Source organism: Zosterops lateralis, assembly GCF_965231275.1.
Source record: "Zosterops lateralis genome assembly, chromosome: 2".
NCBI classification, from domain to species: Eukaryota; Metazoa; Chordata; class Aves; order Passeriformes; family Zosteropidae; genus Zosterops; species Zosterops lateralis.
The window spans coordinates 27,120,567-27,147,537 of NC_139763.1; the positions used below are offsets into that span (position 1 = coordinate 27,120,567).

Genomic DNA, 26,971 nt, shown 5'->3' on the forward strand with positions numbered 1-26,971 from the left:
TTTGCAGCCATCCTCAAACCTGAGAGTCTTTACCAGATTTTGGGGTATTTGTATCACTCTTATCCACTACCACTTTCAAACAAATCTCTTATTTGTACCATCACCATCTCTGTTTTCTCAATCTATTACTTCATTAATTTATATTAAAAACTAGTAATTAATACTATAAATACTACCTCTACTTATTTTTTTTCTTCTTTCTTCTACCTCTTCAGGTTAGAGGATGCAAAGAGAAAAAAGTGGATTCGTGTTTGGCCTTAGCTCCTGGCTTACTCATCTTCAGGGACTACAGGGATAGTACCTGACAAAGTTGTCTCATTCCATCTAACTATTTCCTGGGGAAATCTGCTAAAGACTGAAGAACTTAAATACATTTACACTTAGCAGTTGAAACAGAAAAGTTGTGCTTTTTTTCACGTAGGAGAACACAACATTAGCAAAACACTTGTATCAAAAACATTTTCCACAAAATGTATTATCTTCTCTGCTGTAGGGAAGTCAGGCAAAAGGAGCAGCAGATAACAAAACAGCACAATGCCTTTGGCTGTTTCTCCTCAGTTGTTGCTGGGCTCTGTTGCAGGCAGAAGTCACACAACCTGCAGTCAGTAGCAGCAACAGCTGGCAGTTCCTGGGAAGCAGCAGGACAAGAGTCAGGATCTGCAGAAGTAATAAAATCTGAGACAGTAAGGTTGAGAAATTGATAGACACCATGTAAGAGAAAGAACCGCCCTGCAGCATCTCTTGACTATTGACATTTCCTGCTTAGCCTACACCTGCCTTAACCTATGTCTCTGAGATGCCAGCTTTTGTAATTCAATTAGTATTTCTGGTTGCTGTTGCATTTTATTTCTGATTTTTATATATAACTATATTTTTTTAAGGAAAGAAGAAAGATGAAAGGAAAGTTCGGGACAATTCTGATCTCCACCAGGTGTCAAATTGGCCAAGAAGAAACCCAGAGGTGACGCCAAGGCGGAGACACGGGCAGGACACGTACCGAATTAAGTGGCTGAGCGCTGCACAAGGAAAGCCCCGGTCCGGGGCGGTGCGGGGCGGTCCCCCGGGGCGGTGCGGGGCCGGTCCCCCCGGGGCGGGGGCAGCTCCTCTCGCCCCGCCCCGGCCCCGCCGCGCCCCGCAGGGCGGACCCGCCGCTCCCCGGGCAGCGCCGGCGGCCGGAGCGGAGCGGAGCGAGCGGGGCCGGGCGCCCTTGGGAGATGATGGTCCCGCCGCCCGCCGTGCCGGGCCCGCTGGCCGTGCTGGACCCCACAGGTGAGCCCGGCCCCGGCGGGGGATGCGGCGGGCGGGGCTGTGCGGGGCCGTGCGGGGCCGTGCGGGGCTGTGCCCCCCAGAGCGGCGGGCAGGGGGCTCAGCCCGAGGTGTGTCGCTCGTCCTCCCTCTCGCCGAGGTGTTTAAAAATACCGGTTCCTCTTCAGAGCTCTCAGCTGCGCTCGGTGAATGCCCGTGCTGGAGACTGAACACTGGAGGAGCGGCTCGGTGCGGGACGCGGGGAGAAATAGAAATGAATGCGAGAGCCCGCGGGGGCAGGCGGGGTGGGGACACGTGTGGGCTCCTGTCCATCCTCCCGCTTCTCCTAACTGAATGGCTTGTGTCCTGAAATGCAAACACATAGGCTAAAGAAAGGTCAAGTATTCCCTTATTCCAGGGGAATTTGTTGAAGTTTAGAAAATACAGAACTTACTGCTGGGAATTGCTCCGCGTAGCGTTTGAAAGGATAAGCAGAGACTTTGCTATGCACTCGAGGATCTTAACAGCTGGATGAAAAATGTATCCGATCTAATTTTTTTTTTTGTTTTAAACTTGGAAGCAAAATTATGTTGGTATTGAAAATGTGGCCGTGGAAGATGTGCTGTAACTTAACAACATTTTCAGATAGTCATCGGAAAAGGAAGAATCTGTATGGCAGCTTTGAATTAGTGATTAGCTGCTCATTAAATTATTTATTGGTGGAACAATTGCTGCCAAAACAATGAGGTCATAGTGATACTGCATGGTATCATTTACTATAGCCATACTACACAGCGTATGTGGGCTTGTGGGATTGTTCGTTCATTTTGTTCAGTTATGGATATTTTGTAGCAGAATTGTAAACTGTTTCCCATGGTCTTGAATATATAATGCACTCGTAGAATCTTACTCAACAAATTAATAAGAAAGGTAAGAGATGGGCCCGATAAAAGCTGTTGTCTTGTGGCTTGAAATGAATGCTCTTGCATCTGGTTTAATTAGTTCAGCACTCTGGACAAGTCAAGCATTTAATCAGTAAAGGGAAAGTGATCACCAACAGCAGGTGTGAGTGTCTCTTTTAAGCATCTCAATCCGTCACATTTAATTTTGGGATGCCATGTAGGATTAATTCAATTTCACTGGCATGAAACAGTTTTTAAAACACACAAAACTGTAGCTGAGAGAGATGTGGCACTCACACACAAGTGAGTGTTGCAGTAATTAAAAAATTATAATCTAGCTCCAAAAATCTCCTAAAAATTTTCTCAATAGTAGCAAAACAGCGGATATCTTGGATACTAAGATTTGTCTATGGTGAATTTCCACTTAAATTATCTTATTGTGTGTTTTTAATGCCACTCTCTGAAACATCTCACAATTTTTAGTAGTATCCATGACATAATGAAAATGCACTATTTTTTTCCTCTTGCAAAAGATTCCTTCTTTTTCTCATAGTAAGATGCTAATAAACGTCAGGCTGGGGCATTATTTGAAAGAAGTCTTTCCATTTTGATCACCAGAACTACATTAAAGAAGAGGTATGGAATTATGTAGGGCTAATATACAGCAAATGTGATTGTAATCCCAGCTAACTGCTATATCCTATGGCGACCTTTTTCCTCACCAAAAATTATTCCACACTTTTTAACTTTATAATGTCTGAAGATCAATTTTAAAAGGAGTAGTGAAGTTAGCAAAGTATAGTTTCTTGGTCTAAATGTAGACTTTTTAAAATTCACTTGCAGGTTGTATGGAGGTTTTCCAAGGTGGAGAGGTGCTGTTTCATTCTATTTTCTCTTTCTCTTGGTCCCTGGACGCATTCTGTGCCATGGACATGTTTCATCATTAATTAGTTCATTCTTCTTTTAAATTCACTCTTTGCTTTGTTCAAATCCAGACCCTACTGTTCATCATTATACCCACCACTTTGCCATCTCATGTATACCCTCCCCATAATTCATTGGTCCATGGTCTTCCTACAAATTTAATTTAATTTAACCCCCACCCACTGCAAACAGAGCATTGTAAATACAATGGGGTTTTTTTGCAGCTGATGAACAGACAGAAGTTTTTTCTGAGTGCAGCAGAGTGTGGTCTTCAGCAGGCACTTTTTCTTTTTGTTCTCTGGAGGGTGATCTCAACTTCCTTCATCACAGGACTTTCTTTGTCCCAAGGAGACAGCAGTCTGGTGTCTCTCTTCCTTGTCCTGGTGGTGTTTTCTCACCTTCCATTGTGGAAGCAGGGCTCAAGCAGATACTTTAGTTAACAGATGTTTAGTGAGCAAAGCAGAGAACGTTTCTGTGACTGTTCCTTTTTGTGCAGGATTTAGGTCTGTGCCAGGCAAAGCACAAGCCAGTCATGTGGAAGTTCTGTTACCTCTCTGATTTATCTGCAGTGCCTATTTCTGCAGTTAATACTGCAAAAAACTCGATGCCCATGACTCAGTCAATACTTCACTGGCCAAAACTGCTGAAGATTATTGCCAATAGATGTTAATGACATATTCACACCCTCTACTGACCCCAGCCTCAAGCTAATGCTAATAAGGATATGACAAGGTTTCTTCCTACAAGCTTGGGTTTTGGCATGCTAAATATAAGAATTTTAAGTTATAATTAAATTATAATAAGGTCCAGACTAGGAGTTTAGTAATATTCATACCAAGTCATTGTTAAAGAAGTCGAAGGTAATAAATGTCAAAATTATTCTGAGAGTTACTTCAGTACTAAAAAATTGAAAAGCGAATAACCTCCATGAACTGTTTCCTGCACTCCAGGAACATTGATGTTGAAAGAAAATTCAGGCTACAAATATTGACTGCAACATTTCCTCTGCTCTTAATTTAACTGCTGTTCTTGTATATGGCCAGCCTTCAGTCCAAGCCTTGCCACAGAGTGTCAAGGAAGAAGGCTGGGCCAGGCACACTGCCTGGGCTGGAGACAGGGCTTCCGAGTCTGGCATTGGGTTTTGGCTGGCAGGTACACTAAAAACAGATCCAAATAAACTGCATAGCAACTGCTACAAACAGCAGTAAACAAAAGCTTGAAAAGTCTTGGGACCCAACATGGCTGAAATTGCAAAAGGAAGCTAATAGTGGGAACCCTTTGCAGCTGTAATTTCCGAAGATATTAAACTGCTTTGCAAATATTATATAGGCCTCCCACTATGCTGGTGGCTTATATGCAGGTAATTACACATATTTTGATGGAGCAAAGATTTTTATTGTTATGACTAAGAAAAGCTGAACAGCCATGATAAAAAACAATTTAGGCCTGATTTCTGCCGATCTTCTCTGAGCATGTGGAATTCTTTGAGAATAAGTCTTTGCATGTGCCAGCCTCTTCTCCAGAAAGGGCCTTTGTGTGCTCCTGCACATAAGGCATCTCTCCTAAGGGTGGAGTTCATAGCTAAGGACGTGGTTATTTATCAGAATTTCCAAACTGGACTGTGAAAAAGGGGGAAAAGTGTTGAAGAGTATTGCATTCATAAATTTCTTCTGGCATGTGTAAATTTAAATGTCAAAATGTAATTCATACCAAAAAATGTCCCTACAAATAATGACATCTTTTTCTATTCCGTCTCACTAAATCCACATCAGATTTACTCTAATTACAAATAAGAGCATGCTTTTCCTAAGACATTTTCCAGAAAACTCAGTCAGGACATTTAAGATCAGGTCTTTATTATTCATAATAAGAACTCAGGAGGGTGGGTTGGACCCATAGTTTATCTCCATCCAATCTTATCAACCTTTGCCAGTACAGGTGCAACTCTGAGGAAAACGTGGAGACTTGGCTCCTCAGGCACTTTCCAGTGCTTTCAAGAAGTCTTGGCTGAGGAGCATCCGCCCCACTGGCTTTGGGAAGTTTTGTGTTCCTATGTCCCTTTAGAGTATGTCTACATTGCAGCTGCAGTTTCATATCAGTGGATATGAGCACACATACCCAGCTCACTTTTAGTCTAGCGGTCTTGACTGTCATAAAACCATAGAAGAATTCAGATAGGAAGGTACCTCAGTTGCAATTCCAACCTCCTGCTCAAAGCTGGGTTAACTGTGAGGTCAGGCCTGGTTGCTCAATGCTTTTTCTGCTTCAAAACCTCCAAAGCTGGAGAGAGCACGAGTTGTTTGGACAACCTGTTCCAATGTTTGACTGTCCTAAGGTTGATTTATTTTCTCCTTATACTCAGTCTGAAGCACATTTTTGTATTTCAGTTTGTCTTCTGTCTTTTTTCCTCCTGCTGTGCACCATTATGAAAAGCCCGAGTCTGTTCTCTTGACAACAACTCAAAAGAATTGGAAGACTGCAACTAACCCTGCCAAAAGTCATCTCACCTCCAGGCTGAGCATGCTCTGTTCCTTCAGCCTCTTCTCATACAGAGATACCAGCCCCTTACCTTCTTTGCCATCCTCTGTTGAAATCATTGCAGTTAATTTATATATTTCCCTATACTGAGGGCCCAAAATTGAGTGTAATATTGTGTGGTCTAAAACGTGCTGAATGGAAAGGTGTAGTTGCTCCTCTGATCTCCTAATGATGCTCCTGTCAGTACAGCCCAGGATTCTGTTGCTAGGGCACCCTGCTGGTTCATGATCAGCTCATCATCTACCAATACTCCCAGGTCCTCTCTAGCAGAGCTGCTTTGCAGCCTGGCAGTCCCTTACCTGTATCATTGCAATGCCTTGTTCCTTCCTTTGCTCAGGACTTGGCAACATGTTAAAAACCTTGCTAGAATTAAGGCAAAAGACATCCAATGCTCCTCAAGTCCAGTCTTTTTGTCACAGCCAGCACCTGGGCTGGTCAGACATGACTTGGATGGTAAATCCATCCTGACTGTTGCTAATCACCTTTTTCTTCTGTACCCAGAAATGTCTTACAAGATAACTTACCCCACCTTTTTGGTCCCAGCATCCCTGGAACCACAGTGAGGTTGGTTGGCTTATAATTTCCTGAATCTTCATTTCCTTTTTAAAAACAGGTGGAGCATTTGCCTTTCTTCAGTTTTGGGGATTTCTTAATCTCCATGACTTTCAAAGATGATAAGGTAGGGCAAGGGTATAAGATATTACTTACAATCTGGTAGATATATTGAATGAATCATTTTTGTTTGTAGGAATGACAGCTGATTTGGAGGGCTGCACATATGAAACCTAGTTTTCCCTCTTGACCATGTGAAGCCTCCTGTATTCAACTCCACATACTTGGTGAAAAACTGGTTGCTAACAAAGAACTTCTCTGCTTCCATATGCCTAGTGACCCTCCATGGATTAACAGGGAATTGCCAGAGGAAGACAACAGAGACACAGGCTGGAGAAGAGGTGTTTGGCGAGTCTTAGGAATTATTTCTTTATCTTTAGAAGGAAGACTTTGTACATGCAGGTGAAAGAGACTTTTGTAAACTCAGTAGATGGTATTTGTCTTTAGGAAAGTTGCTTGTATTTCATACTAAAAGACTGGAATCGTTTTGACTGGTTGTTCTACTAGAGAAATGTCAGCAAACATATATATTCATTTTTTTTACTGATTGAAATTTGGCTGAGTTTGCAAACATCACTAATCTTGTTTGGCTTTTGAACTATAAACATTTAACTGAGTTACATGACTTTAAAATTGCCACAAAACTCCAGTGACTCATTGGAAATGGCTTGTTTGTGTTTTGTCTTTCCTGCATTTCCTCTGCTTTTGCTTCCAGCAGTGCCCCCAGAGCCTGACCCATGCAAGGCTGTCTCCCCCTCTCACCTCCTCATTCCTGCTGAGGGCTGCTGCCTCCAGTCTTCAGTGCAACATCACAGTCTCTGCCTTCTCCCGAGGCTGGGCAGTCAGGGAGCTTTGTGAGGCCACAGAGGGAGAGAGACTGGCTCTGCTGTGGCCAGGTTGTGCTTTCTCAGGAACTCCATCCTGCCCAGGTGCAGTGTATGGTGCCATGGCATTGCATGGCCCAATGCTTCAGGGTGATCCTGCACACTCCTGCCTTGCCTTTCAAAGTGGGAACACCAAAAATGAGGACCACAGTTTGATTCACTTGGGTGTCTTTTGTTAGGTAGAGTCATGTATTAATGGCTTTTTAAAATCAGTCTTACTAAGTCTGTGCTATGGGCTGGGGTGTGAGTAACCTCTGGCTACAGCTCCAATCTGCTGCTGGGTAACAAGGTTAAGTGCCTTGGAGCAGCCTGCAAGCTGGAGGTGAGGGTGCTGGTTTTCACTTAGGGCTATCTGGATCCAAATCCCAGTGAGGCAGAAAGGATTTCACTGAGCAGCCACTTAGAAAAGTCTCATCTTTCATTACCTGATAAACTCTATTACAGCTTTGCTTCAAGGATACAGATTTCTTACCCCAGTAAATATGAAGAGCACATTCATTTTCATGATAGCATGCAGAACACCTGCTGATCTTGTTTAAAATATTCATTTCTATATTCAGGCCAGATAGAGTCAAATTGGCACTTCACACAGGTAAGAATTTAGGACCTGTAGGATCTCACTTACCAATGTGAACAACAATTATAAATGTTACTGAAGACAAGGCATAATTATCATTGCACTGACTTACACTCTAGCTAACTCTGTGGGTTTTAATTCCTTCTGTTGTCTGGCAGCAATTTTCCTTAGGGGAGAACAACAGAGGGTTATCTACAGAAAAGATTAACAAAAGAAAATCTTTCATCATTTTGTATTTGTTCTGCCATGATTGCAATGAAAAGCTCTTTTTCTTTTTCCTCCCCCCCACTCCCTACAGGACAGTTTGCAAAAAGGAAGAAGACTTCACTTTGGTTCACAGTTGCACTGCTGGTGGTGTCTGTTTTCATACTGACCATAGGTCTGGCAGCTACCACACGAACAGAAAATGTTACTGTGGGAGGCTACTACCCAGGCATTGTTGTAAGTAAAAAACCCATTTTAGAATATTAGGTACATCCAAATAAATTATTATCAGATGTAAATGGGAAGCTCTGATAGATTGAAAAAAACCAAAACAAAACAACCAAAAAACCATTAGTCCTGTGTCATTTCACAAGAGAGAGCTGCAGCTTTGTCTTGATCTAGTTCTAGTGTACTGTAAGGCGGGGGGGTAAACTATTTTCCTGAAGTGCCCCAAAGGGGAGGCAGTTAGGGGGTAGAAGGATATCAAGGTTGCATTGCACTGCACTGTGCTGGGCTCAGGGAATTGTGTGAAAACCTGTGCTAGACTCCCACTAGTCTCCATTCGAGGTAGGTGTCTGTGTGGCTGGACAGTAGGCATGGGATAGATTTGGACAACCTTTTAGAAGTTTACTGCTTTGATGGAAGGAAGAGTCACTCTGCTCCTGTGTCTGTGTGCCAGGAATTCTGCTGTGTCCATAGCAGGGAAAGCCCTGCAAAATTGACATGTGGAGGCTTCTCCCTAACATCCTTTCCTGTAGGCTTGCATTGTTCCTGTTTCCAAAATCCTTAGTCTTATTTTTGCCTTGGAAACAGGCTGCTTAAAAGCGTTCCTCCAGTGGGCACAAGGTTTGAGCTCCTTTGACTTCTTTGCCCTCTGGTGCCTCTGTGACTTCTGGGGAGGAGTAACCCTCCCAGCCCCTGGCTGGTTCAACCCCCAAGCCCCTTCTGATCTCAGGAGAAGGGATCAGTTATATCCAAAGTGTGTAAATGTCTGGAGAAAAAAAAACAACAACAACAAAATAATAACAACCAAAAAACCCCAAATCAAAACAAACAAAAACCCCCCAAAAATCAAACCTAAACAAACCAAAACAAACATAAAACCAATCTGGTCTGAGTTTTAAATAGGAGGAATATGGGCAGCAAATAGAGAAGGGCAGAGTCAGCCAAGGGGAGGTAGAGGTGCAAGGTGAAGAAAGAAATTCACGTGCTTAGAGTTAGACACTACTTAGGTGTGTGGCTCAACTACTGCCAAAGTATGTTGCAAGGTACCATAATTTCTTGCTCTCTATGGAATGAAATGCCCAGAGAAGAGGAATATGCATCTTCTAGTACTGTGCATACACCATTAATAATTTGTGAGCTAGAACTTCCTCTTACATCTTAGTGTTATGTTGAGAGCAGGACTTTCAGAAAGATAATTTTAGGATAGTGATCCATAAGGAGGTGGTGTTTTAAAAATAGAAGAAAAAGCAGTTCCAAGAATAAGACCTTAAAAGAATGATTTTCCCTTTCATTAACCTAAAATAGATAGATTACTACTGATAAAGTTCTCTTCTTCTTCCAAAATTTGACATAAAATCTTTTGCAAGACCACATCATCTGCATTCATCCCTAGAAAGAAGTTTCATTTTTAAACTGCTGTTTTTAACAAGTGTAATAAGTAATAAACCCATGTGCACAAAACAGTGTTTAGTTTCTTGTAGGAATAATGCAATGTCTACTGACTCATGTGAAAAATATCACCTGCTAAAATATTTTTTGAAAGTCTTGTTTTCATTAATACCCAGATAAAAAAGCAAAAATTTATTAGAATACTTTGAAAACAAAACCTGTTATTAATAATTTTTCCTTTTAACTTATTATTGGAGCCAAATAATTTTCATAAAATGCAGAATTCTTTTTGTGCACATGTGATCGATTATTGAAGTAATTGAGAAAGAGTAATAGGTAATTGCCAATGTAAATGTTATCAAGATATTAAATATCACAAACATTTAGCAAGAATTAGAAGTCGTATGCCAGTCTTACATGATATCTTGCCAAAAGCCTGGTCAGAGGTGTGTGACAGCACTGTTGTGTTTCTCCCTCACTACCAGAAGTGAGTGACTCCAGTGCAGCATTGGCAGATGGATTGTCATAGAATCACAGAATGGTTGGGATGGCAGGGACTTTAAAGGTTTTCTCAACTCCTCTGCTATGGACAGGGACATCTTCCACTAGACCAAGTTCTCAAAGCCCCTTCCAACCTGGTCTTGTACACTTCCAGGGATGGGGCACTCACAACTTCTGTGGACAACCTATTCCAGTTCCACCACCTCCACAGTAAGGAATTTCTTCCTAAAACTAATCCAAACCTACCTTCTTTCAGTCTGAAGGCATTACCTCTTGTCCTATCTCTTCATATTTTCCTGTAAGGCACCTCTAGGAACTGGAAGGCAGTAATTAGGTCTCCTCAGAGCTCCCTTTTCTCCAGGCTGAACAATCCAAACCCTCTCATCCTGCTCTCATAGGAGAGGGGCTCCAGCCCTCTGATCCTCCTTGTGGCTCTGCTCTAAACTCACTCCAGCATGTCCATTCCTTGCTGTGCTGGGTGTCCCACTGAAGGCAGCACTCCAGGTGTGGTCTCACCAGAGCAGAGAGGAGGGGCAGAATCCCCTCTCACCGTCACCTCTTTCAGGGTGTACTGAATAGCCCTCAAAAGGTGCTTCTCTTCTCTGCTGACAGTAGAGGGAGCTTAGAAAACCAGCATAGCCCTGATCCCAGACTCCTAGATATACCTAAGCCGGGGGAGTGATTTATCACTACATATTTAACTGCTGGGCTCAGAGAAAAGCAAGAACATGAGGACAGACAGGCGCTAATTTCAATTAAAAATAAGGTCTGGTTCTCCTAGACTTCAGTAGTAAAATATTAATTTCACAGCTGGTAGAGAGATGAAACCTCCACTGACCTTAGGTAAGCAATTTCTGTCTTAAAAACCATGCAGAATTAACTCTGCCTTGAAGATACCTGTGAAGATGAAAAACAATATCCACTGGCATAGATTTACTTGTTTCTAGAAGTATTTACAGAACAAGTCTTCAGGGTTAGATCTATAATACACTTTGGCTTCTGGCAAGTTCCCACTGACTTCAAGAAGAGTTAAGTGCCTTAATTTCTCTGCATATGTGGTCACTTATAATTTGTTTTGAAAAAATCTTTTTTTCTAAATACATCTTTATTGTGCTAGGTATTACCTGAACTTGTGCATCCAAAGTAATTGAACATAAAATATTTCTGTGTGTAGATGAGTTAATATAATGTAACACTTTGGAAGGTATCTGCAAGCATTAGATTACTGCTTGAGCATTTATTTGGACTGCATTTTTGGAATGATCTGCAAAGACAGAGCTGGAACTGTTTCAGCCTCATTTCCTTATAAATATTATTTATACTTAAATATTTAATGTCACTTCTCTGTGACTACTTACTGTATTGTTTTTGTTTGCTATTTTTATACTCTTTCAACAGGGTCCAGTTGTCCCAGCACCATACTGACCTGGACTCCCAGAGCTCTAAACAGACAAAAAACTAGCTCATATGACTCTAAAACAATCTCAGTAATGCTGTGGCTTTCATCATGATCTCTATGGTTCTGCTCCTTCTGATTTAATTGTTATTATTCTGTGTTTGGTCATTCTTTTTATTCACATGGATATTACTCATTTTGTGTTCCCTGCATCAGCCATAACTGAGGCTTTATGGATTGTTCCTGTTGGAATGAAAAATGGGGCTTGGAACCAGATGTCATTTTGCTGTAGTTATCTTAATTTACAAAGTTGCTGTCCCCTGAACAGAGTGTCCTTGCTCACAGTTCCAAGTATCTCTACTATTTAGCTGTCAGCATGGGTGCGCTTGCCTACTCTTTCAAAGTCTCTGCTTTTAGTCCTTGTGCCTCCCTTTCACATAAATTTTCCTAAAGCACTCAAGAGCAAATCTCCTTTCCCTACATTTGCTTTCTTGAAAGCAAGTGACGGATTCCTCTTGTGATACTGAGCGAGTAAAGTGCTTGCAGGGGATTTGCTTTCTGCTGGGAGCACTTGTGCGGAACAGCAAGGAATTTATGGGCATTGCTTAAGCCCTTGGCTGGGACATGTAGTCCTTAAAAACTTAATTTGTGCTTGGAGGAGGGGCTCTGAGTTCGGTTCAGAGGCCTCATTACAGAGAGGGGCTGGAACTGTGAATCCAAGGAGTTACTACTGCTCCAAAACTTCATGGGCCCATAATAAGGAGGAGCAACACTGGAACATTAGGGCCAGCTTACTTCAGTGTCCCCTCCTCCCCTCTCTCTCCTGTGGCTGTTGGTGATACAGCTGACTGTACTGGTCCTTTTAGCATTTTAGCAAGGATTTTGTCTGGGTTGTGTGATAGTGTCTACTCATTAAAATCAAACAAGTGTAACTCTAAGGGTTTGAACTTTGGGGAACACATCAATTTTTTGAGGAAAAACTGTCTGAAATTGCCTAGAGCTTTGCAATTTTCAAAAATTATGTTGTGTGGACTAAATGTGTTTTTTTTCTCCTACTTTACTTAGTTTTTGCTTTACAGTGTGTAAAACTATACGTGACAATGGTAACAGTAGTCAGGTTATAGATGCATGTCTATACAGACTTCTATTTACTACATGACAAATTTTGCACTGAACTATCAAAGAGCTGCAGTCCTGGCCATTTCCCATTATATTATATGATTTATGTCCAACAGTAACTTCCACCTATTTCCTTCAACTGCCCCATTTAGCCCATCTGTGTGGTGCATTAGCTCAGATATCACTGTATGTGTTGGTATGTTGTCCAGATAAGCTAACCTCATGCATTTCTCTTGGTTTTGTTCTTGCCTTAGCTTGGCTTTGGATCTTTCCTAGGGATTGTTGGAATCTACCTGGTAGAAAACAGAAGACAAATAGTAAGTAACAGCCCTTTTAATTTTTCTTTTAAATTTTTTTTGCTTTGTTTTGTTTTGTTTTTCTTTTGTAATTAGACTGTATTAAATATGAAAAGCAGGGATTTCCAGTTGACTTAAAACTGCTTTGTCTGCTTCAAAATGTTAGTCATTTGTTTCACCACTTCTGGGAAGTTTTAGAGAAGCATGGATGGGCTGCTAAGTTCCTTTGTACAAGGCAAAACAAAAGCACCTTACTTTGTTTTTACTGAATTTACTTTCTTGCTAGTTTAGTGAGTTGAATTGACTGAAGGCAGAATCACTTAAGTGCCAGAGCTTGGCCACAACCATGTAAGTGGGAAAAGGATGGGAAGAGAGCAAAATAGCAGTTTGAGCAGCAACAAGCTACATGATCAGTTCCACCCTAGCAGATGGTCTCATCCTGTGCAAGAAGTTTGTCAGGAACACTTTCCTGAAACTATATGTGTTAAATAGAAGAAAAAATTCTTTGCTGTCAAGATTGCCTGGCTATGTCAGACAGGATCTGAGATACTGTATAATTTGCTTGTAGATTTAGCTTGGCTTCCCAAATCCTTTGCTTTTATTTCTGTGAGGAAGTAATAGGAAGTTCTTGGGGCATCTGGGTAAAAGAAGGTGTAAGAAGGAGGAAAGCATTTGTACAAATTCTTAACAATTTCCTTCCTCTCTCTGCAAAAAGTAACATGCATAACATGAATAATAGCATGTCTGATGGGCACTTCACAGTAGACTGATTATAGCCAAGCATTATGAAATATGATTAATTTCATAATGCAGATATTTCACTGGTATAAATCAAGATTGGTGTTAAGATCAGAGGAGGAACTGATGGATTTAGCTTGTATTTGACTAACAAGTAACTACTTTACTTACAAGTAGTCATAATACCAGTCCTTCATAGTATCACTCTTTTTTTGCATTACCTGTAAGTGCCAATAGTGTATCTGCAAGAATTCCCTTCCTTTTAACTTCTGTTTCTAGCTGAGTTTCATAAAGAAATATGATTTATAAAGCTGTGGTATTTGTCTCTGTCTTTTTCTGTTCCCTATTTCATTTTTTAAATATGTTGACCAATTTCAGGCAAATTCAGGAGGGAGGTAGAGACTTCAAAGGTGTGCAATTCTATCAAGTTTCATGAACATTCACAGGTGGGTAGAGGAGAGAATTATGACTTAGTTCCCCCATAGTGATAAAGGCTGCAACGTCAGTTCAACACTATTTCAAAGTAGAGAATCCAAATGGGACATGACCTGTGAGACAAAAATCTGCAGTAGGTCAGGGGGCATTAATTTTGCTACTAACAAAACACTTAATTAAGAACTATTGCTCCTGATTTCTACATCAGAGACCAGGATGAACAGAAGGTTCCAAGTTGCAGGTTCAGTGCTGAGCAGATGAAAATAGCTTTATTTCCACAGCATTCATGCTACCTTACTAATAGGCATAACATTTTAGGATTGTTTGATTTTTTTACTTTTTTTCTAACCTACCTTGTGGTTTTCTATGCTGCTGTCCTTAGCAAAAGTAAAATGTCTGAAAAAGCCATAAGGTGGGTAAGCAGCAGTTAAAGTATGAATTCCTTGACATGTTGTGTCATTTACACAAGGACTATGGAGACCTAAGTGTCCAGTATGCTTGGGATTAGTGCCTACTTGCATTTCCTAGCATGGAACACTGGAAACTGCTTCCTGCTTATAACATTTACAGATGATTTGGCTGTTGGAAGATTGGGTTTCTGGGGAACAGACTAAGAGAATAACTAGAAAGTTTAATTCTGCTTCTTGCCTTGAGAACTATCCACAGTGGGTCTTTTAACACTGCCTTTGCTGAGGCTGAGCTGATGGTTTTAAATGTTGTGGAAATGAGATTGAAAGGGTTTACAGCAGAAGACGGTAGTTATTCCCTGGGACATAACTGAGTATATTTGATTGGAAGGGTTTAGGGCAGCTTTAACAAATTTGCAGCCATCAGTAAGATTGTAAAGACTTACAAAAGCACAGAAATGTAGCATAAATATGTTCCTCAACCTAAAAATTAGATGTATTGCAGCAGGACAAAAGGGAGTAGAGAGGAAAAGAAATTTCTTACTCAGTTGCTTCTATTTTAACTAGACTACCTTTGAGCAGATACTACAGAATAATTTGAATTTAACCCAGTGTAGCTCTGACAATTATCTGGTCCTTGTAATGACACAATACTTCATTTTTGATTTGTTATTTAAATTGAAAATGCATGCAAATTCTATTGCACTAAGGAAAAAAAGTCTGTTTCAAATTGACCATTCTACTTAAATCTATTTCTCTTTTTGTCTTCTTTTTGTCTTGAAGTTCTATTTCACTGTGACCTGTCCATTTTAAGTCCAGGTTCTTTCATGATCGATGAAATGCTAAATGCAATATAAAATATATCATGATTAGCAGAACCAGTACAGCAAAACCCCAGCACACAGTAACTGATGAGCATGGAGTTTGAGAAAGAACAAAAGCACAGTTAGGCAGAGTGGACAATGGTTTGTTCTTAAAACATGCCATTAATAATGTTGCACTTCTTTGACCTCCTTCTTGGCATCCCAAGCCTACAGTGGGAGTTCGATGTGCTGACCAAGGTATAACCCTTAATTGAAAGGAACTGCTGCTTGAAGAAGCAGGCTCTGCCTCATTGACTAGCATGATTTCACTTCAGCTCTTAGCAATTGTGGTTGGCTCTGATATGCAAAGCTTGGCACCAGCAGAAAAAAACGTCCCTTTGACTAAAGATTTGCATTGATTTGGGATGTTTCTGACTGGCAAACAAAAGGCATTTCAAGCATAATGTGTCACTGTTCCCTTTTGCCTCTCTTGCACTGTACAAAGCAGGTTATGGATTGAAGAGCTGTGTGTAGCTGTATTTCATTCCAAGGGCACACTTAGTCCAGCCGGATGGGTGAAAAACATGATACTGCTCAAATCAAATGGATTTGATTGTAAGACGTGAAGTGTTCCCACTTGTTTGCTTGCTTGCCATCTCCTCACATTACAGTACAAAGTGTTTCCAGTTAGGAAATGAGATGCTGAAATTATATACAGGATTGGGGAAGGCTGGGTGTGCAGCAGCAGAGTTGAGCTGAGAGCAGGGAGTAGTGGTGAGGGGGTGCTGTAGCAGATTTCTCCTCATAAAATATGTGGAGGTGGCACGAGCTTACACCCAGGAATGAATCACTCCCTAAATGTGCAGTGTTGACATGACACCATGCATGTAGTTTTAGCAAACCCAATGGATAAACTGAGCAATGGCTCACAGTTTCCACTCACACGTCTCTCCCATGCCAGCCTCACCAAGCCATGCTGTTTGCAAGGCTGAAAATGAGCACCCTGAAGCTGTGGTGCCTACAAGAGTGAGGGGGGAGGTTCAAGGGCAGCATAATAGCTGCCAGGGATTTGAATGTTTGCAATATCACAGTGCTGCCTGCAAGAGCCCTCACTAGGGCTGTGGGAGCTACAACAGCAGCACAGCTGTGGCAGAGAGCAGGCAGGAAAGGCATGGGAGGAGGTATAGGAGAAAAAAGGACACAGGGAGGATGGGGTGGGGTCACTGGAGCAGGAGTGACCCCTCATGAGATGGTGAGTAAGCACAAACCTTGGTACTTAGGATGGAAGCAATTGCATGCAGCAGGTCTGACACGCAAAGTCATCCACTGCTGAGTCTTCCTCATGTTTTCTTCATGCTAAAAAGCATTTAATTTTCTCACTGACATGTCTAGGATATACTCAGATATAAACCTAGTGCTCAGCCTCGTCCTTAGCTTGTTCAGAGAGATGGAAGCAATGCTTCCAACAAAGTGGAATTTGAAAATTTTGAATGAGGAAGGTACAAACGCGGAGCTCTGCACACAGACAGAAAAGGCAAAGCTATTTATTCAGGCTTCTCAAGGGATGCGAAGTTTAGGTCCCTTAATATGCTTGCTTCCCAACCTCTGTCAACAAGAGGTAGATTTCAAATGAAGTGTTGAAAAGACACTATAGCTGAAGTTGGAGAAACAAAGCAATAATTTTCTCTTCTGTTTTCAGTTGATAGACTTCCCTGACAATGCAAGCACCCCTGTCCTGCACTGACATTGTGTGAGGTAGTATTTTAATATCATCTCTGATTATTTTCTTGACACCAGACTTTACATCTTTTTCAGAACAGAGGATTTTTTGAGGCAGTTACATGTGTGAGCCAGCTTTCAGAAGTGCCAAGCCTCTTTCACTTTTTTCAAAACCAATATATCTTGTAAATTATATCCATCAGAAAATGCCCATTTTATGTAAAGGTGATGGTTATTAATATATATGCCCTCCCCCCCAAAATACTACTATATATACACCTAATTAACTCTGTTCAAACATGTTCTGTTTCATTGGCTGTTTGCAAATCAAACATTCTGGAAGAAATCTGCTTTAGTGCAGATTTTGATCAAAGATACTAATTACTGATTGATTTCACATCATATATTAGGGTAATTAAAGCAGCTTGTTTTAATAAAGAAAGACCACTGAAATTCTGTAGAACCCCTGAGACTATCTTTGATGTTCCTGTGCAAATAAATGGAAGAAGCCTTTACTGTTGCAGGGGAAATGCAATGAAAATGTAAGGGCAATCTTTGTAATTACCAAGGCATTATTTTTCTCCTAAACTCAATTTTCTGACAAAGTTAACAGCATTCTTTCTTTTAGTGTTGATTTTCTGTATGCTCGTATTTCACACAGTTCAGAGAAAAACAATTAATGCTGAGGTAAAAGCGTTAATAATCAAAGAAATTAGTAATCATGCTTCTCTTGTTTACTAATACCTTTTCAGGCACAAATGTTTGCTAGGTTTTGTGGTGTGATCTAACTGCACATTTCAGAAACAGACAAGATTTATATAAAGGTATTCAGAACAGGTTGACACTGACACTTGAATGAGCTCGAGTGGCTCTTCTTTATGTATCTGCATTTTTTCAAAATATAACAGCATCTTATTAGCTGTTAGGTTGAAGCAGCTTATTCTTTGAGAATGTCTTCCTGCTCTCATGACTAGCTCTTCAAGACAGTAAGGAAGTGCTCTTCAGGGGCATCTTGTTCTCTCCTTATGTTCTGGAAGACACCTTGAAGGGTGGTTTAAACTAGATTCTGGAGTTTTAGTTAGCTAAAGTGCCATAAGAAAAATCCTGTGTTAAGTGACAATTATATTTCTCTTCTATAATATTGAGGATATTATGAAAGATGTCATACTATAATTCTGTCTGGTTTCAAATTGAGAATAGAGCAGCCTACGTATAGATGGCCCATAAGCATGGTGTAATCTTGGGTATTAGCTGCCTTATTTTACAGGAATCAGCTTTGAGACCCCTTTTTAACCCTTTTTGGAAGGGATTTGGAATGTGGTCTATCCATGGTAGGTCTGTGAAATCTGTGTTATTCCCTGTAATGCAGGAGAATATTCCACAGGAATACAGGAGTAGAAGTGAGAGAAATAAATGGAGATATTTTGAAGGCTAAGTTATTTCAACTGCAGAGGAAGAGGATAGGTGATAAATCAGTGGGTATGAAAGCACCATCCAAAATGAAGACAAATAAAATTAAAAGAAGTTCTGTGGGCAAGTAAAATGTAAATAAGTAGAAAAGTTGTTTCTAATAGTATAATATGCTGAGAGATATTTTGCTGTTATTAGTGTTATATATTCCATTAATAAAGACTAAGTAAAATACTTTGGATTTCTTTATGCAGTTCTTTGACCTTGTGAGGATTTCCAATTTGTAGTAAATGTAAATACCCAGCCACACAAAGAGGTCTTTTCTCTCCTTTGCTCCTTTCTCTATCTTGCTGACTCCTTCTGCTCCTCTTCCCTGCCCAGACTAAAAATACTCTCCCCTGGTTAAGTGAATAAAAAGGTTCACAGCCAAGTGAACATCAGGCATAGCAAAAGTTAACTGATGGGGCTGCATGGGTAAGGGTGGAGAGGAATCTGTGGAAGGAGGGAACAAGACTTGTCCCTTTTTCTAGGAATAATCTTATATCAACTCCCTATGGCGTGAAACCATTGTCTAAGTGTTGTCAGGGAGTTCAATGCCTGAAGATAGGTAGCATAAATTTCCCAACAGTGTTTGAGAATTTTGAAGTTCAAGGGCTCAAAGACAAAAATAGATACTTTTACTGTGTGAATTACCAAAGGAAGTGTGGGAGATGTTTCAGCTCTTCTGTGATCTAGTTCCTTATGGATTGGCATTTCATATTACATGTCTACAGGTGTATGCTTTCAGATTTTACCAGTGCAGATTCGTCAGCTAGGCATGCAAATATTTATTTATATGTAAATATTATAATATAGAATCTACTATGATATTATAACCGTATAATACATAACCTGTAATATATGCTCACACATATACATGTATGTTTTTACAGCTGACATGTCCTGGCAAATACCTGTAATAATGACATAGAAGTCTGTGCCACTATTCCACTGACATTATGTCTTTATTGCACAAAACACTTTTTACACTCTTCATAGATGTGTGTGCCAGGTTGCTTCAGCTGGTAAAGTTGCAATGGGAAGCACAGTCAGGTCTGTAGCAATCTTTGTGCTCCATCATCAGGGCTGCATCTGTCTGACATAGCTAGAGAGAAGACACCAAATACCTCCACCTGCAGCCTAGCACTGCAGTTCCTTCCCTCCCACACAGCCCTGTGTTGGTTCACTGTTTGTACCAGTCCCAGGTCCTACCCACCTCAGTTTTCTCCCCTCTTTGGAGGAAAGAAATGCAATATCGGTTACAAAGGTGAGAAATTTTGAAAGAGATTCTTTGGTTTCTATTTGAAGAGCTTCCTTTAGTTTAGTTTACTTTAGTTTACTTCTGGAAGCTTAAATTCTATAGAAACAGAAAGAAGATGCGTACCTATATTAATGAAAATATGTCTTTCCACCACATTATTTTCAATACTGCAGTTTTTAAAGGCTGTCACCATTCTTTTGAGCCAGAGACTCAAGCCACAAAGTCAGTTTGAGTTCTGTCTTACTGTGTGGCAGTCTTTTGGGTTGTGGTCCCTTTCAGATCTTGCTTGGGAACAGCACATAGGATTAACAGCATGATAAGACACTTTTTAACTGCCAGTTTGTTTTCTTGTGCTGTTTATGTAATGAAAGTGTTTCTGTCACGCAGTGGAAAACAAGAGTAAACAGTAATGCATCTGATATAAGTTCTGGTGTGTGAGTAGTGAAGAAGGTGAGGTGGGGTGTGCCCTGTTAAAAGGACAGGCAGTTTCTGAACCTCTTGTCGAAGAATTAGCTCAAATTAAATAGCTGAACATCCCTGATAGACTGATACAATCTTCCAGACTCTGCAGGTAGAATTTCACTACATGAAATCTTGTAATTTATGCATTTCTATGAAGAGTGTGTATGTCTTGAGAAACCAATGCAGTTACTGTATAGGGAAAGAGGATTTGTGAAAACAGAGAATTTGGTGTAAAAACAGTTCTTGCTGCTAAAACAGTCAGCTCTGACAGTCTTGATCAGTGTAAATTCCACCATTTTTTACCAGGAAGCATAAACTTTCATAACACATGGTATGCTACATATTTTTGGTTTATTGTTCTCATGATGCTCTGAATGGCTGTTTAAGTGATGAAATGACCTTGTTTCAGCTTAAGAAATAAAAGAGCATCCATAAAAGGAAATATGTGATGAATTCCTATAACATCAGCACTGTTGACCAGTGAATCTAAATTTGTGTCACTTTTGTTCCCTTCCTTTAATGCTGTGTTTGGCTTTTTCTTCTAGACTGAATTTGATGTCCTTAAACGTATCATAATTTTCAACTGTTCTTATCTAAGTGGTTTTGTTAATGTTTGCAAAGGGGAATTCTTATCAGTTTGAAGTGTCTACTGGACTAAGACTTGATTAAGCTAGTTCCAAAACCATTTGGATTTCTCCAGCTGTGAGATCCAGATGATTTTTTTCCTCTTTTCTGTATAAAGGTGGCCAGAGAGTGGCACTATCTGGAAAAGCACACTAGACTGAACTACCCTAAGAATCTGCAGTGCTGCCCTCAGTAAGAGTCTAAAACAGAGGGAAAGGAGTTGATCATACACTCAGCACCTAATTTAATGGGATGGAAGAAAAGTAGAGCAGCTATTAAAAAAAAAAAAAATCTCCCTAAAAGGAGCTAAAACACAAGGGGAGCAGAGCATACGCACTGCACCTCCTTGAAGTAGAGAAGGTCAGCCAGTAGGGTGGTTGGATCAATTCAGACTTGGGACAAAACACAGCAGTGTTATTTGAATGAGCTGAGTATCACCAAGATGTGCTGCTACCAGGAGGACATCAGTAACTGCAGCAATGGTTACTGGAATGATCTGGGGTTCTTAGAGGTTGTGGAGGCTTAAAAAAGCACTGATAATAAAGCTAACTCTGCACCAGGAAAAAACCAAAACTTTTAAAGTTTTTCTTCTGTTTCTTGTCTTAGAAAATGTAAACCAAGTACAGTTCAGTCTCATTTTTTAAAAAAATGTTTTAATAATATCTGTTGGACTCCAGTGAAGTCTCAGATTGTACCAAAATCCTAGGAGACTTGATAGTGCATCATCATTGATGGCATTTTAAACTGAATCAAGACAAGCATTTTACTCATCAGTGAATGAATTATCTTGAATTTAATATGTGTTCATTTACACATATATCATATTCATTCCCTGATTGCAATGTAATGGTGGCTCCAGTTTCAAAGTCTTAAGTGCACAGAAACTGCTTGATATAGGTTTTTTATTCTGTAGATTGGTCATTCTAGTAAAGATTTGCTTGTAAAACAATTTGAAATCATTTCCTAGCTATTCTAAGTCTGGTTTTGTAGCTGATATTACATTATGAGAGACGAAAGAATATATTAATCAGGTAACTTTTCCCAGTAATTTTGTTTCATGTTTCATAATGGCTATTGATTTAATTCCCACCAAGCTTTCATTAAAGATAAAAATATAGGAAAATTTGTCTTTATTTCATATAACATTTTTCACAGAAAATGTATCTTTGTATGTTTTATGAAGTTAGGAAAAAAAGACAAGATGAATTACAGAAAGAGTAAAGCAAATACATTCGTATAAGTTAAGGACTAATGCTCAAGACAACATTCCTAGAGAGTGAAAACAGCAGAAAGACCTAGGCCAGGGAACTATTAGAGTTAGCAAACAAGGTTTTATTTGGGCAGTACAATGTTAAGGCAAAACGTTTCCATGGTACCTTTCTAGGGGCAGTTTTGAACCATGGGCTTTTGTGCCCTAAAGGGAATAGCAATCAAAACCATCACACAGCCCCGGGCATGTGTCAGTGGGGTCAGATGCTGAATTCCCCAATCTCCATATCAAACTGCCACAGCAAATGCCACAAGGAAAGTTCCCAACAACTCGAGTAGTCTGTTCTTCGGATCACTAAAGAAGTAGTCCCTGTCCTAATGATATCTCTGTGCGCTTTTAGGATCTGGAGTGAGCAGACTCAGAGCATGTGCTCCCTTTCTTTTCTTACTCAACTGTGCTGCATAAACCTTCTTGGGCTGGGGGACAGCCAGGACCACTAAGTCACCCTGTTGCACATTTCCCATCCTTGGATACTTCTGCAGTCCCTTGTTGTTGTGTGTAGCCTAAATGATGAATTGTCTACAAAAGTTGAGCAGCAATACCACTGGAAGAGAAAAAGAGAAAATAATGTGCTTACTTTTTTACTGATGCCTACATATGATAAAAATTAACTGTGAGTACCTAAAATGTAACAAAAGATGTTGCAAATCCTGCCTTTCACAATTTTGCCCTTCAGGATGTGGGGAAAGACAAAAAAGATAAATTTTCCAAATGAAAATGCTACTTTGATTTTGAAAGTGGATTTTGATCTTGTTTTTTCTCTTTGGCATAATAATTTATACTTCTCATGTGGTTTCTGTATTCTTTCCCTTGTGTTTATCTAATTAATTCAACCTTTTTATGCATGTGAGGTTGCTTAAATTTCTCATGGGATTTCTCTCCTGCCTGTGTTATACCAACTGGCCTTTTCATGTTGCTGTATTTCCTAATTATCCCTGACATGGTACTGGGAAACAGCAGACTTCTTCACAGGCAGTAAAACAAAAGTCTCCTTGACCACAAACAACAAAACAATCCCAGTTCTTATGATTTATTAATTACAGCTAAAATCTAGCTTTTACTTTGATAATCCCTAGGACTATAAACTCATGGAACAGGTGAAACAACCTGTTAGTTGCTGTCAGCACTTCTGCCTCCTTCCCTTCTGCCCTGGCTATGGTGTCACCTTCTCATTTGCACTGAATCCAGTGCTCGTCTCTCTCTGCAGTCTTCTGATTTAACTCCTGATGGAGTGAATTTCACTGGCTTTGTGTGTGTTTGGGTAAGCACAAGAACTGGGACGAAGGGATCCAGCCCTTTGGGACAGAGAGCAGGAGAAAGGATTGGACAGCAGGAAACCAAACCAAGGATTGGAGAAGAAGATGCTCTTTGAGCTGATAGTGAGCAATCACACAGGTTCAAGTCTATGCCCTGAGGTGCTATTAACAACAGAGAGAGGAAAGGAAATCTGAATCAAAAGATCTCTGGTTTTGCTGATAATATTGAACAACATATGACTGGAGTTGCTGAATTCAACAGTGATTACTGGAGGCTGTGCAATGCAGAAGTAGCCATTTAGCATGAGCAAAGTGAGTCTGTTATATGTAATGTACTTTGCATTTGCTACAAGGTGATTTCAGAAACCTGAGTCCGTGCATTTTTCAGTCTCAGATCAACTTGGTCTAAATCAAGAGCATGAGGCATCTCACACAGCAGCCAGTGCTAGAAATGACGGTCATTATCTGAGAAGTTGTGCTTTTTGGTTGAAGATAGGTAAAGCCTAAATTAGAATCATGAGGAATCCAGGGATGTGCCAGAATTGAGAGTCTAGCTAGCTCCCAGAGGTATTCCACAGGGATGCTGGAAACAGCCAGAGAGGTCCCAGCCTGTAGCCAGCATGTGCTTATGCTGAGGAGCAGTGTGGTTTTCTGTGGGTCTGCTGGCAAACGCTGGCTGCAGGTCTCTGTGTGTCACACAGCAGGGACATGGCACCATCAGGGTGTGATTCAGCACACAGCATGCCTGGGGACCTGAGGTGTAGTGTTTGTGTGCAGTGTGTTCACGGAAGTTTGGCTGTAGCTGGGGTGGCCTCATCAAACCACCTCTTGGGTCTGGTCTCTGGCCAACCCTTGACTCCAAAAATGGGAATCGTTGTGGAAGGCTTAGCTGCCAAATCCCCTTGTCAGGTGCATTTCTGGCAGCTGAACAAGTCTGTGACCAGCCTCCCTGGCCACTGTGTGTCTCCTGTTGCCTTCACTAGTCTTGCTTGCACAGGAGGGTGACCGTGCAGGCAGTGCTGTTGTATGCCTACTGAAGGATAGAACGTTGTCCAAGACAGGTGATTTCTGAGAAAAAAAAAATGCATGTCTTTTCTGAAAGAAGACAGTATGCAAGGATTTAGCAGTTCAGCCTTTCACTAGTTTTGTATTTTTGAGTGTTTTCATAGTTCTGTGACACTGCTGAAGATAGGTAACAGCTCTTCAGGTAATACTGTGTACAAAAGTCCTTCATTCCATCTGCTATTTTGTTCTCCCTATTGCTAAAACCCCTCTGTTAAACAACTGTCTTTTGAGTTTGATTGTTAGGCCCACACAGTACATTTTTCAGTGTTTAATAACTGGTTTTATGGCTCCCTTGTAAATAATCAAATTATTGTATTCTATACAAGAACCAGGAGTAAACATGTTCTGATGGCAACAGCTGTAGAGAAGCCTGGCTGCACATCAATGGAATAGCAAGAGCAAAACTGTTACTTGAATAACTGTTCAAATATATTGCTCTAAATAATGAATAGTTTTCCTGACAAAACATAATGCTGTTGAAAATGGAGATAAGATGATGTGATGGATCAGTATTTTTTTTTAAAGTGCTGTTTCTTTTACCTGTCAGCAGACATTCTCTATCTTTAAATGAACTGCATTGCTTCTCTTTCTAGACAGTCCTAGGCTTGTGAACTCACTGCTCCAGCAATCACCTACTACTCAGGAAAATTAACTTTTGAATTTACAACAGATCTTCATTTGGTTGTCTTGGCAAATTTCAGACGTAATTCATTTTGTACTTGATGTTTTTATGTTTCTCACATTCTTAATAAGCAATGAGAGATTTAAGAGAGAATATAAATCTGTAATTTTATTTTAAAGAATTTTTTAGTGGTGGTCTAGTATTATTACTTCTTTTGTTGTTCAGATATATATAAGGCAATTTAAGTCATAAAAAGCTCTCAGTGTCATGTTCTGCCACTTTGGCATGATTATAAATATTACTTCAGTGAGGAAATTATATTGATTCTAAAGGGACTGCTGATTTGAGTATTTGCTGGTAGTCATGGATAAGAACATCAGGCTCTGGCTGTAAACGTTTGACTTGCACACAACTCCTTGGAAGGGTAGATGATCTCCAACATGACTGAGGAGTGCAAAGCCAGCTCCATAGCTCCTTTCTATGCTGTGATTTGGTGCACCTTTATATGTGGTCTCCTAAGGCTATATGGTGAAACTGAAAGGCCAGCACACTCATTAGGTGGTTTAAGCTATCTCAATGAGTGGAAAATCTTGGTTTGGGGATTGTAGATCATCAATAAATTGTTCATGTGTGAAATGAAAAGCCACCTTGAGGTCAGCTTCCAGTAAATTCATCTTGAGCTCAGGCAACTTGGAAACACCTGGCTTAGCCCACTAATTATTTGATTGACTGCTATGACTTGAAAAACAAGATAGAAGTATCAGACAGTAATGGCTTAATCAGAACTTTTAAACACTGCTGCTCTTTCAAATAAAGAGATCAGGATCTATGGCAAATGCAGCTGCCCCAGTGCAGCACAGCCCACTACTCTGCAGTAATAGGAGTCCACAGCCTTCTCAGTCTGATGAATTGCATGCCAAGATCTTTAGACAGCCAGATTCATGAGACATGAGACATGGCTTTCTACACTGGAGAGCCATGGAATAGCGGAGGTTGAAGGGTGATGTAGCCAACAGTGTTTTCTTAGGGTTTCAGCAAGATGGAACTGGCTACTGGGGAAATACAGCAGGTTCCCAAGATCAACCAGTACCATCAACCTCAGCCATATTTGTGTGCCCTTTTTCTCCCCATGCTGAAGATTCCCATTCCACAGCAATCCCTGTGGCAGGGCTGACTCACCTCTGATTGCATGAGACATGAGCTAAGGGGAGATTAAAGGAGTGTGTCAGAAAGCATTGTGATTCTTCTGCTTTTAAGTTGTACTTTTTGCCAATTCTCCAGGAGCTCTTATCTCCAAGTGAGTGCATCCAACCTGTGGGCTTATATGGTTGTAGTTTATCACTTGCCTGCTATTAATATTTTTGAGAAAATCACCAATGCTGCATCCCCTGGAAGTACTATTGACATTTTACTGTTCTTAACCTAACACAAGCTAAAGAGTCCATTTTTCAAGTGAGTTAGTGATGCCTTACAAATTTGTGAAAATGGCATCTAAGTAGTGCAGATTTTGTATAGGCAAAAGTATATATGAACTGTATGGATATAGTTTTGGTAATCTGTACCTAGGCATTTCAGGAATACATGTTGGGAAGGAGAATTTAATGACTAGTTAATAACCAAAAGGTTCCACATTCTTAACTGAATCCCTTCTCTATGTGCTCTATCAATAAAATAATGCTTTTCTGTCAGTTTTCAAGAATTTTTTTTAATCTGTTGTTATTAACTAAATTCTGTTGTAAATTGAAATCAACCTATCACATAGCATGTTTCAAAGGGCTCTTCTTGTGACTTTGCCTAAGACATGCCAGAGACATGACAAGTATACATTACATTACATTACATTACATTACATTACATTACATTACATTACATTACATTACATTACATTAAAAAAAACATAGCCAGAGAGTGCACGTTAGGTTCACCTAATACCCTGCAGGAACCCACTCCTTCAAACTCAGGGTGCAGAGTCCTCAACATCACAAAATCCTCCAATCTGGGAGAGGAAGGATGGTCAGCATCTCTCCCTCATCTGATGGCATTGGAGC

The 26,971-nt window shown here is 40.4% G+C and overlaps 1 protein-coding gene across 1 annotated transcript in view; it reads left to right on the forward strand.

The window, feature by feature from the left end:
- Nucleotides 1–1,175: 1,175 nt before the first annotated feature.
- Nucleotides 1,176–26,971, forward strand: part of TMEM255B (transmembrane protein 255B) — a 65,776-nt gene continuing 39,980 nt past the window's right edge. Inside the window, exons 1-3 of the mRNA XM_083884748.1 lie at nucleotides 1,176–1,269; nucleotides 7,981–8,123; nucleotides 12,771–12,833. Coding sequence (XP_083740874.1) covers nucleotides 1,215–1,269; nucleotides 7,981–8,123; nucleotides 12,771–12,833 — 261 coding nt within the window. The 5' untranslated portion in view covers nucleotides 1,176–1,214. The remainder of the gene's footprint in view (nucleotides 1,270–7,980; nucleotides 8,124–12,770; nucleotides 12,834–26,971) is intronic.